The sequence below is a fragment of the Setaria italica genome, chromosome V, assembly GCF_000263155.2.
Source record: "Setaria italica strain Yugu1 chromosome V, Setaria_italica_v2.0, whole genome shotgun sequence".
Lineage (NCBI taxonomy): Eukaryota > Viridiplantae > Streptophyta > Magnoliopsida > Poales > Poaceae > Setaria > Setaria italica.
In genome coordinates this window covers 14,890,068-14,903,179 of record NC_028454.1, presented here as the reverse complement: position 1 = coordinate 14,903,179, position 13,112 = coordinate 14,890,068, and the positions used below count along the sequence as shown (strand labels likewise).

General features: G+C 46.5%; 1 protein-coding gene across 1 annotated transcript; it reads right to left on the bottom strand.

Annotated features, from left to right (window-relative positions):
- Positions 1–2,822: 2,822 nt before the first annotated feature.
- Positions 2,823–5,419, bottom strand: LOC101769633 (GTP-binding protein SAR1A). The gene is made up of 3 exons (XM_012846552.2): positions 5,059–5,419; positions 4,791–4,922; positions 2,823–3,439 (listed from the first exon to the last, which is right to left on the bottom strand). Exons 1-3 carry the CDS (start codon positions 5,185–5,187, stop codon positions 3,119–3,121), a joined length of 582 nt encoding a protein of 193 aa, XP_012702006.1. The 5' UTR covers positions 5,188–5,419; the 3' UTR covers positions 2,823–3,118.
- Between the last annotated feature and the right edge of the window lie 7,693 nt (positions 5,420–13,112).

Below are 13,112 nucleotides of genomic sequence, written 5' to 3'. Positions count from 1 at the left end.
TTGCAACTACATTTATTCGTATCGATGTGCCAGTAAAAGAAAATAAAAAATTTCTCATAATTTGAAAGATAGAAATGCTAGAATTGGATATTAATCCTTTTAATAGCCTTCAAATTGGACGTTTTTCTCCTATACATTTGTCATAGAATTGTGTTTTTTCTTGGATACAGTACATAGCATCTATATGATATTCAAACTAACATGCAAGATAAGGAGAATACATGTATATATCAAAAGATAAGACCAGATCCCTTGAGTTTCTCTTCCATGATGACAATCTAGCTTTCTCCCCGTCGGTTCCCTAAAGAACATGGATTTTTCAATGACAAAGTTGCCCTTTCAAACAAGTTTTGTTAGCCTACAAGCAACAAGTTCTCAAAGAAGCAAAAGATTCAAGAACCACCACTATCTTACTCCTGTTTGGTGAATGGGAAACTCTAGGAACACTGCAAGCCTCTTAACTGACCTCACATGTTATGCCATTATCATCATCTCTTCGTACTTTAAGAACTTTACGGGCTTTGCGGTGCTCTATTTCCAATACTCGCAATGATCCTAGAAATGCCCATAGGACAAGAAACCCTCACAAAACATGTTAAATGTCCAGTATGCTCCTTGTATGTTCTATTCCAAAAGAGCCACTGCGACACAAAGATATCTTTAACATCTCGACAAATATACTCACAATAATGTGTCAGCCATGGGCTTCCATGGACTCCAGAAGCAATGAGAGTGGCATGTGAGTAGCGATAAGTCTTGGTGAGGGGAGTGTCTCAACGCAAGTTAGGTCCTTGTATAAAAAGGTAAAAAGGTCCTTGTTTAAATAGGTTTAAAAAGATGTCTAGATGCATAATAATATCTATGAATCTAGAAAAGCTAAAACGATCTACAATTGAAATGGAGGTGGTTATTGAAGCCATAGTGATGGCATTTTAGTGATCACAAAAGCAAGAGCCTTCAACCAAGTAGTTCCGCACTTAGGGTTGGCGATTAGGATGATGTCATCCGGTGAGCTGGAAGCTGTCCCAATGCAAAGAGTATAACGCTCTAAGCGAAATGAGGTTGTAACCTATAATTGGTATAGAGGACTTGTGGATGCAGCCATCCCCTCTATTGTTGGAGTTCGGATTGAAAGTCAGCGTAGCTATCTAACGAGCCACCATTTGTGGAGCTTCCTTCGGGCTGTGCCATGGCTTGACTGTTTTAGCTTTGTTTTTTATTCAATCTATCAACACAGATGAGACAGTTCACATGTGTTGATGTGTGGATTGAGCTGCTCTTTTTGCTAAAGAATATATTAGTAGAATGCTCTGGTCACTACTAGAATAACTAGAATGCGATGGGTTAATTCCCATTAAAATTTTCCCTAGGAAAACACTAGGGCACAATTTATTTCTTTTTGAAATTTTTCATAGAAGCTTTCCCCAATAAAATTCGTAGGGAAGCACTTTCCCTTCCCTCGGGATTTTAAACTCTAGAAAAACCATTGGATTCTAGTAGTGGGGGATTACTGAAATTGCTTGGTAGCGTGTGAGTTGAGTCAAACCGAGTAGTTAAGTAGGATTCGCTCGCTATAACCACGCGAGTAGCATGTGTGCTTTTGTAAGCGAGATGGGCGGTGACATCATCCCATGTCAGGATTCTTGCTAGCTAGCGTTAATGGTATCCAGGTGTAGTCGTGTAGATCACGAGCATCTAGTTTCACTGTTGCTCTGAATGAGCATGAATAGTAGACAAGCTGATTACATAGCGAGTGCATCGGAGGTTTTTATTCATACATTTGATGAAGGGTCCGTTGACTGGTGCCCGAGTAACTCCGATCCTCGCATTCAATCAAGATTACTGCAGTCTTCCTGAAGTAAAGTGAGAGTGTATAGTCTCTTGTACTCCCCTCGTCTCAGATTACTATTTGTTTTGATCTTTTTGGTATATATATATTATGTGTAGATACATGATAAAAATTATGTGTTTAAGAGAATCAAAATAAATAGTAATTTAGGACGGAGGGAGCGGTGGCTACCAAGAGGAGCGAATAAGGACTTGTAAAAAAAAAAAGGAAAAAACAATCTGCAAGGACTGAAAGAGCAACGAAATCAGGTGTGCGCACGTCCAAGCAACTTTTTTTTTTCTTTGCCCGCCCACCGCTTGATGGTTGACAATCAGAAAGGGACAGCCGCCTAGCTCTAGCTATACTCTTCACACGGACTCAGGTACCAAGGTGATCGATAACCGCAGGCAAATAAGGAAAATAAGATGATCTCCAGCAAAAAGGTTTTTTAAACATATGCAAATTTTTGCACACAACCACTTGGTCCTTCTCCAAGCTTCATTCCATGCCCTAAGGGAAGGGAATTGCATCAAACATGAATCACGACCAAAATCAGAATTTAAAACTCACATTCAAATTTTTTTTCTTTTGCGGGAACTTCGTAACTAGATTATTATTATTATTATAGCCTTTTTCGGCCTGGCCGCCTTGCAAGCATAGCTTCAGAGAAGCATTGCTCTTTCCAAAACAAGATTGGCTAAAAAAAAAGGCACCTGATTTGAGAAATTCGACTTCTTTGTACGCGCACATAGTCAGTAAAAAATGGGAACTTCAAATCCGGGCTCTGCATTTCTTTAGGGTTGCTTCATACAGTAAACCGCGCAGTCCCATGTTTACCCATTTTTTTTAATGACGCACGCACAAGATTGAACTGCAAAAAATGTGTTGCACCACTATCACTCTCTTGAGAAAGGCAAGTAATGCTCAGTATCAGGACTACGGAAAACATTAATCAAAAGAAGCAACACATGCATCGAAATTGTAACAGCAACTCTTGAGCAGTAATCCATGAACAAAAGACATAATTTAAGAAACCAATAATCTTATAATCCATCGCCATCAAGTCCTTAGTAAACGTCCTATGGAAAAGCAAAAGAATTTCAGGAGTTCGACATAACAAACTGTTTTTGAGGCTAAAGATTCAACATGTTCCCAATGTTAAGCGCTGTTTTTCTCTTCATACCCTCCACGATACCGTCACGATGATCATCATTGTCGTGACGAACAACCAACCAGAACAAATGACAAGGCAAAAAATCGCTGGGCTGAGCATGCGCCTCAGCAGGCACCCTACTTGATGTACTGGGAGACCCACTTGAACCCGTCACCATAGCCCATCTTGCGGACAACACTGCACATGAAAACTTCAAGAGGCCGGACATTGGAGTCACCGAGGTTGACCTTGCCCTTCCCAGTTGTGAAGTTGCTAAGGCCTAGGTGATACCGCAGCTCCTCTTCAGAGGCAGCATATGGGATATCAATCTTGTTGCCAAGGATGAGGAATGGAACATTGGCCAAGGAATCATCGGACAGGAGAGCATCAAGTTCCTTTTTTGATTCAGCAAATCGCTCCTTATCGTATGCATCTACCAGGTATACTACAGCATCAACCTGTTATGTGAAATTTTTTTTTATCAGGCAAGCATATGAATAGCTGCTCCAGATGGAGGAAAAGCATGAACACAAGTAAATGAATTAGCTAATCACAACTATGCAGATAATCATAACTTCCGTATTTTGGTATGAGGAATAAGGACATCACATAGAACAAAGATATACAAAAATACATTATAACATCAGATATTCGTTATGGCTAGATACATAGCTTGCTATGTACCTAGGAAAAAACAAATTTGGGATGGAAGGAGTAGTTATATACCAAAACACATATTTTTGCCCAACATTCAATTTAAAAGGCAGATATGTTTGTATTATGATTTGGCAAGCTTGAGAGGATGAACCATTCAAACAAAATTTGGGCACCTCCTTACAGGGAAATGAGGCATGACCATAAACATGCATAGTAAAACAAACATAAGTAATAACATATGTAATACTGTTATAGGATAGACCAAGATGACACAAGCTACCAGCTCAAAGCAAAGGTATATGCTAATGTATTGCAGAATGACTCGTTAGTCAGCACCAAATGGCTAAAAGTCTAATGTGCACCTAAAAGCTTTGACTACACAAACGAATTGGATTATTTTATAAAGTGCCAGAATTTTTTGCTAAAAAGTTTAAAATGGGTAATATAATTTTTAATTTGTTTGGCAAAAGAACTTGAAATCTTCGGTAGAAAAATGTGAAGCAAATATTTGTGTCTCAAGAAAGCAAACTATAAATGTCAACATTGCACATGCAAAAAGATAAAAGGAATCGAAAGAAATACAGTACCTACGCAATGTATTATGTGTATTGAAAAGCAATAGTTGATGCAGTCAGCTCCCAAAATGGTAATGTGTACCAAAGGACCTTTAAGAGTGATCACAAAAGGACACAGTACCGTGCAGCTTTCAGCAAATGATCTTCTAAACATTAGCTCTTCTTTAGTGCTTAATCTTATCTCTATGCAAATTGACCCACATCACATACAAGGTTATCAAATTCTTATCTTCAATTTTACACCACCTCCTCATATGTCCCAAAGGACCACGATTGGCCCATGAAATTCAATGACAAAGGCTGATGAATATATTTCCGTATAGGAGCTACTGTTCAATTTCCCGAATTAGTAGATTCAGAATTTCTAAACCAAAAATTCAATTACGTCAAATCATCCATTTCCGGGGTCCCTTCAACATCGCCAAAAAAGGAAAAGGACAGCATTTCTAACCTAGAAGGAATCGAAACACACGTTGTTTTCAACCAGCGCCCAAAGTGACGAACACAGCACGCAAAGCATAGATCTGGCCCGACCAAAACGACGCGTATAGAAAGGATGGACAAAATCGAGCTCGACCTTTGCGTAGTAATCCTTCCAGACGCGGCGCGCGATCTGGTGGCCGCCGAGGTCGAAGGCCTTGAACTTGATCTTGCCGATGCTGAGCTCCTCCGACGTGGGGTGCTGCGTCGGCTGGTGCTGCACCAACCGCTGCAACGATCGAGACAGGCACAGGTCAGGCGGATCCAGGGGAACCAAGAAATGGACAGGATCCGATCGGGGGCCGGATCAGATCTGGGTCGACGAGACGAGACGAGATCGGGGGAGCGGTCGGGCGGCGACGTACCTCATCCTTGAGCATGTGGAGCAGCGTGGTCTTGCCGGCGTTGTCGAGGCCGAGGAAGAGGATCTTGGCCTCCTTCTGCCACAGGCCGAGCGAGGCCAGCACCCCGTAGAACCAGTCCCACAGGAACATCTTCCCCGCCTCGGCGCCCGCCGCGCCTCCCGCCGCCGCCTCCTCCTGACGCCTCTACGCCTGCCTCGCTCGCGCCTCCCAGGAGAGGGCGGCGGCGGAGATCGCCGGGATCTAGAGGTGGGTTGGTGGTGGGAGAGGAAACCGAGGTGGAGGAGGAGGACGCGGATGTGTGGATCTGAATCTCTCTGTCTCTTTGTGTTGTGTATGTTTTGGTTGGCGTTGTGGAAGGAACGAAAGGGTCATTAAGACAATTAACTGCTGGGGAAGCTGCGCGCTGCATGTGGGCCCGGCCTCCGCCTAATTCCGATCGACTCCCCGCAGCTAAAAACAGAAAATTGGGGATTCTGAGGGATGCAAGGAGGGAATGGCCGGTATGACTCTCTGACCTACTACCGGAATGTTTCTCGAAAACTATCATATGATGAGTCATGCTATACGTCAGCCGATTGAGCAAAAAGTTCAGGAACTCAGAAATTTGATCTCGATCGGACGGACGTGGAGCCTTGTTCCCTTTTATCTCATTATCTGCAAAAGTTCACCGTGAACTTGAATCCAGCCATCGTTCTAGCAGAGGAGACAACCTGTTGTAATTCTGGGTACGAACATCCAATATACTCTCTCCGTTCGAGAGTGAATGTTGTTTTGTCATTTTTAGATTTACAGCCGCTTCAGCTTATCAGCCACCGAACAATGTTTTTCTCTCACGATAAATCAGCCGTTTCAGCTTTTCAGCCGGCTTATAAGTCCAGCCGAACAGGCCCTTATAGATTTTGTTATGAAACTAGATATATACTTAGGGGGTGTTTGGATGCTAGGTGCTAAACTTTAGCAATGTCATATCGGATGTTCGGATACTAATTAGGAGGACTAAACATGAGCTAATTATAAAAATAACTGCAGAATCCCGTGTTAATTCGCGAGACGAATCCTAATTAATCCATATTAGTAAATGATTACTGTAGCACCACATTGTCAAATCATGGACTAATTAGGCTTAATAGATTCGTCTCGCGAATTAGACTCCATATGTGCAATTAGTTTTGTAATTAGCTTATGTTTAATATCTCTAATTAGCATCCAAACATCCGATGTGATAGGTGCTAAACTTTAGTGAGGTGTATCCAAACACCCCCTTTATCTACATATATAGTAAGGAATAAGAGTACCACGGGTCCCCATCGACCACGATATTGATTGGCCCTGTGCGGGCAGGCCAAGGCATGAAGATACGTGGAGCACAAGTCCGGAGGCCGGGTGAACAGATTCTACGTGGATATCACGGGATATTTGTTGTAAGCCAACTCAGATTGCTTTCCATGTAACAACCGACTAAGATTAAATTCTATCCGATTGTAACCCTAGGTCGTCAGCTTATATAAGGCGGCTAGGGGCGCCCCCGAGGGCACGTTAACTCTTCGCACCTGCGATCAGCAATACAATCCACCAGAACACAAGACGTAGGATATTACTTTCCGGAGGTCCGAACCTGTCTAAACCTTGCGCCCCTGTGTTACCATTCAAGTTCTTGGTCTTACGATCTCCCCCACCTACAAATCTACCACCTGGGTAACCCCCCTGATGTGTTGGAGGTATGCCCTAGTGGCAATCATATAGATGATGATATCCATGATTGTATCCATGATTTGTATATTGTGTTCATTGAATATCCATTAAAGGCTACTTGAATTGATCTGCAATTATGTGAATTGTTTGTGGAACTCTTTACTTTGTATGGTTATTCTAAAAGTTGTCCCTAGTCGGAGTTCATGTGTGGACACACATGAATATTAGACTAGTATATGTATTAGTTGATGACTATGTTTCACAAGTCATGAACATGGATATGTCAAACTAATAATGTAGGCATATGTAGAGACATGTGCTAGGACTGACCCAACGCGAGAAGTAGTTCTCTCTTTACACAACATGTACGCTTTGTCCTTAGACCTAAGATTGTCGCATGTACTCAAGATGTGGATCAACTTACTTAGGGGCTATCAAACGCTACACCATAACAGGGTAGTTAAAAAGGTAGCTTTCAGGTTTGTCAGGAAGCATGCTGTGAGGCATGGTCAATCAAGATGGGATTTGCCCCTCTCTGATTGAGAGTGGCATCTCTGGGCCCCTCGAGTGATCGGATCCGGAAATGCATGGCCATGCTACGTACGGTTAAGAGTTAACCTACAAATGGATTCCGAATCACAAGGTCGAGAAAGAGCGGTCGGCTTGAAGCTAGACCAAATATCATGAGGCAAAGGGAATAGCATGTACATGATGTTGTGACAACTCGTCTGATATGATCTTCGTGTGCGTATAGGAGCTGGCACATCTTGCTAGAGGCCTCTACCGACTATTGGACCGAGTAGGAGTACTCGGGCCATGTCTATACGTATCCGAACCCATAGGGTCACACACTTAAGGGGCTGGAAGCCCAATTCGGATATGATCCGAGTTGGATCAGGTTTAGAAGTACTAATGGGCCTCAGACCCAGAGGCCCATCAGGAACCTCTATAAATAGAGGGGTGGGGTGCCCTAGGGTTTCATCCTTTTGGCCGAAAACACATCTGCCGCGCCTCCCACGCCCTCACCCTGTTGCAACTTGCGGACCTAGCAGTCCGGCTTGCGACGCTTCGTCTCTGCACGTGTGGATACCTTGGAGGTGTTGCACCTACAGCACTTGGACGAGCCGCTGATGAGTCACGACGAGCCGCCGACGAGCCGCGGCACGAGGACGATCTTGCTGCACGTGGACGAGCTGCTGAGGAGCTGCTCGACGTCAACGTGATCGACTACGTGTTCGACTACGCTGATCGACTTCGCTGCCCCGACGCAATCCTACATCTTCCGCACTAGTGCGTTGAGTGGAAATCCCGTGATCCATATGTGGCAGTTTTCCTGGTTTATGTGGTAGAAAAATTTTATTTTGCGCTAGCGTAGCCTACCTTGTATCCCAACATGATGGACTCCCAGTCACTAAATCCGACAGGTGGCGCGCCAGGTAGGGGTGGTCGTGAGATCCTCCCCAATGAGCTCGATGGCATCCCATCCCGGCATCATCATCCCTGAAAGCATGAAGGACTTCCTCGCCAATCCGATCCAGCTTCGTTTCGGGAGCATGCCGGTGGACTCCAACCCCACCACCTCCTTTGTCGACTCAGCGTCCGCCGCCAACTCGGCCTCCATCGGATCTGCTTCGACAGAGCAAGGTCTTCACCCGAGAATCATCATGCCTCTTGCCCAGCAGGTCGGCGATCTCTCTCTTTCTCTCAGAGAGGGTCCTACACATCCTCGCGGCAACCCGCCCACCCACACCTTCCGATCTAATCGCGGGACTCAATCGCATCAGCAACACCATTGCTAAGTGCATCAACCTCTCCGAGGTGGTAGTACACCCCAGAAGCTCAGCGTAGGGTTCTCCCCGCACCCCTTTTGGCATCAAGAACTCGGCTGCCATATTTTTCGAAAAACTCGTGCAGTCTTTCCAGATTCAATCTGACGACCCACCCGAACCCGCCCAATTTCCGGACTGTAGTGAGTTCCAGGTCCCTCGCTTCGCCCTAACCCTAAACCCTTACGACGAGGGTGATGATGTAAGTTGTATGTCACAAGATCAGGAAGTCTACGTTGTGTCCGCCGACGAAACTCCTCATAATGGTGAAACTTCCTCTCAAGAAGAAGGGCGCAACGAGAGGAACTGGGACCGCGGTAGGTGCTGCCAACAAGAACGAGCCGAGCACGTTCATCAGCCACCCGCCGCCCCTGCAGCGGCTGGCGCACCGCCCGTCCCGCCGGCACCCAACGGCGCCGTCAATGGCGGCCAGGACGACGTTGGAGGTCAACGCAGGAGTCCCTTACGTGCTCGTAATTTGCAAGCTAACGTCGAGCAAGTCGGTCATGATTTCTTAGCCACACCCTAGGCCAACCTGGGGGCTATTTTTGCTGACCTGGAAAATCTTCTAGACTCGAACCAACTACAGCAGATCCGGGCACGCATCCGCATCGCCAATGCCCAGATCGAGGAAAGGGCCCAGGCCCTAGAATGCTCAAGAAGCCGATCATTGCACTCCAGATCTACATCTACCTAGAGCTCACGAAGCCGATCTACCTAGAGTACATCCGATCGCAGCCGAGCTGATCATGATCTCCGCAGGGGAAGTCGGATGGAACCCATTTAGGAGGAGGAGGTGGACCAATCCCAAAGCAACGACCACCACCCTTACGATGATGATCGCCGACCAGATAACCACCACTGCGACAACCGTCACCGCGATGGACGAGGAGACAGCGAACGCCCCGGCCGGCTTGGTCGGCAACCTGACTGCAACCTCCGCGACAACCTCCACGACCTTCGTGGTAAGCTCAACAACCTTCATCGAGAGCGGGGACGAGGCGGAGCTCCGCCGGTGCACCCAGTATGACCGCGACTTCGGTGCCCCAGGAGTCGGCAACCAGCCAAATCACGACATGGAGCGGGAGGTCCGCAACCATAGGGAGGAGGAGTTGCACCCCTGCGACGAGTACGACTGTCGCTCCGGCGCCCCTGGCGATGCCTACAATCCACCCCATCATGAAAACGGCGCACACCCCAGGACCCCGCCAGTACAATATCGCCTCATGGAAGACGACGACATGTACATCGACGGGTTCGCCGCGTTCATCCCTTGCCTCAGGGTTGTCTAGTGGCCACCCAACTTCCAGCCAGCCATCAACGAGAAGTATGATGGTCATTCCAACCCAACGCTTTGGCTGAAGATGTACTGTGCCGCGGTTAAGGCTGCGAACGGCACCTACGACCAGATGGCCATCTACTTCCCGGTGGTGATGGGAAGCGCACCTCTCCTATGGCTCGAGAACCTCCCACGAGGCTGCATCGACACTTGAGGTTAGCTCGCCAAAGCCTTCACCCAGAACTATCAGGCTACTTACACCCAACCTGGAAATACGGAAACCTCGCCTAAGTCCGCCAGCGGAAGAACGAAACTCTCCGCGAGTATGTCAACCGCTTCTTCGACAACCGCAACAGGCTGGCAGGCGTTGAAAACTATGACATCATTTGGTACTTCCACACTGGCCTCAAGAACCGCTCGATGTTCCGCACCATGTTCCAGGCTGCTCCCAAGACGGTCGGACACATGATGCAGATCATCAACCTTCACGCTGACACAGATGAGGCTGAGAATGTCTAATTCTAGGACAGCAAGTACCACCACAACGATGACTATGAACCACTGACCCACCAAGACCACCAGCACCAGTCCAAGCCAGATCCCTCCCGATCTCGGAAGAGGGCCCCTAAGGTCATCGCTGCCGAAGCTAACCCTGTGAGGCAGACAACCTTCCTCTAGGAGGAGTTTGACGATATGTTGAACGCCCCGTGTCCCTTCCACAAGGACATACGCCACAATCTTCGGGACTGCACAGTCCTCCAGAAAGAGCTTGATGCCCTAATGGAATATAAGCGACCTCGTCAGAATGACTACCGCAAGGAAGACAACCGTCGCGACAATCCGCCGTGATGACCACGACGACCGTTGCCGCGATGACCGTGACAACACACGTCGTGAGCATGGTGCTAGTTGTAGAACGTGATGAACCCAACCACACCCACATGGTGCAAAGGTTGGTCAATTACAATAGCGAGGTCCTAAGCAACTCCAAGATCCGCTACACGCAAGTCCAAAAATTACTCTACGCAATCCTGATCACCTCCCACAAACTACGTCACTACTTCCAAGCGCACAAGATCTGAGTGGTTTCCTCTTACCCAATCGGTGAAATCCTGCACAACAAGGACGTTCATAGCCAAGTAGTCAAATGGTTAGTGGAACTCAAGGAATTCGACATTGACTTCTGCCCATGTCATGTGATCAAGTCCCAGATCCAGGGCGACTTCATCGCTAAGTGGACTGAGATTCAAGAGCCGCTCTCTCTAGAGAGGCTGGAGCACTGGACGATGTACTTTGATGGCGGCCTCAACCTTGAAGGGGCCAGCGCTGGGATCCTCTTCATATCCCCAAAAGGCGAACAACTCAAGTACGTTATCCAGATACATTACAAGGCCACCAAAAATGGCGCTGAGTATGAGGCCCTCATACACGGGCTCCGCATTGTCGCCTCGCTCGGCATTAAGAACATTCTCGCATTCAGCGACTCCAAGGTTGTCATCAAGCGGGTCAAAAGGTCCTGGGAATGCACCAAGGAAACCATGGACGCCTACTGTGCTAAGGTCCGCAAACTCGAGGCTCACTTCGACGGCCTCGAGTTCCATCATGTCCCTAGGGAACACAACATCACCGCTGACATCCTATCCAAGCTTAGCTCGAAACGTGCCCGAGTCCTGGTCGGCGTGTTCATCCAGGATTTGCGAAAACCCTCCATCAAGATCTTGGACCTAGACCAACTTGACTGCAACGCTCAGCCTCAGGCCGAACCAGTGTCCGCTGACGTTTTGATGATCGAGGCAGAGGAAGACTAGCGCGCACCTTTCATTGCATTTATCACCGACAACATGTCTCCCGAGGATTAAGCCAAGCACGAAAAACTTGCACGACACAGCACCAACTACGTTGTGATCAGCAAGGAATTGTACAGGAAAGCCGCATGTACCGGCATCCTGATGAAGTGCATCCTCCACAATGAAGGCCTCAAACTCCTTCAGGAAATTTACTAAGGTTTGTGCGGGAACAATGCCACCTCGGGCAATCTGGTTGGGAAATCATTCCGCTCTGGTTTTTACTAGCGAACTGCTATCGTCGACACAAAAGAGCTCATCTAGAGGTGTAAAGGGTGCCAATTTTTCTCCAAGCAACAGCACCTCTCAGCACGGGCCCTATATACCATCCCACCATCCTGGCCCTTCGTATGCTGGGGGCTTGATATGGTCAGCCCTTTCAAAACCACCTCGGGCAGATACACCCACATCTTCGTGGCAGTTGACAAATTTACCAAGGGCCTAATTGGTTGTCTTCCTCAGCAAGCCAGGCTCGCACCAGGGAGCCAGGACGGCCGGAGCCAGGCCCTGCGGGTGCAAATGCCTCATGTTTGGTTGCTTGCTCCATTCCAGCCAAGTCACAAGGAGATAGTGATTGGTTGCATGAAGCATAGAGAATTAAAATAGGAGATGCAAGATGAGTTTGTTTGGTTGGCCGAATGCACCATGTTACAGTCACCTCTTGAATGCATAGGGTGAAGTTACCACCAACAAATCCATGGAGTCAAATATCAGTTTGTCAGAAGCCTAACATTACATACATTTTGAAAGTAAAACCACAATTATTATAGCTTGAACTAAGATTACTACAGCCTCTAATAACATCATGACATCTTGCATCTCCTATTTGAACTAAGATTACTATCTTTTGCTTCAAATTTTGCACCATAAAATGCTACCATGGCTTCTTCTTTTGTCTTGTATTTTTTTGTAGCACGCTCCCTTGAAGCCATTAACTTGATCATGGCAAGCCTCCTAGCTGGAGAAAACTCCAGTTTGGTAGCCAACAGTTACCACATACCAAGACATATCTGGAGAGTAAAGAGGGAAAACAAAGTATCATTGGCCAAAAAGAAGTTCACAATACTATAACAGGTTGACAACAATTTGAAATGGCACAACATTAGATAACAGGTTGATAACAATGTTGACATAGGTTGATGACAGGTTGACACAGAATGATAATAGGTTAATGTAACATATAGCATCATTGGCAAATGACATATACTTAGAAAGAAAGTAGACAGTATAGAGATAAAACAAAGTATCATTGACCAAAAAAGAAGTTGACAATACTATAATAGGTTGACAACAATTTGAAATGGCACAACATCAGATAACTGGTTGATACAATGTTGACACAGGATGATAACAGATTAAACATGAATGGCAGGCATCATTTGCAATGGAGATGAATTCAACAAGCAATGGAGA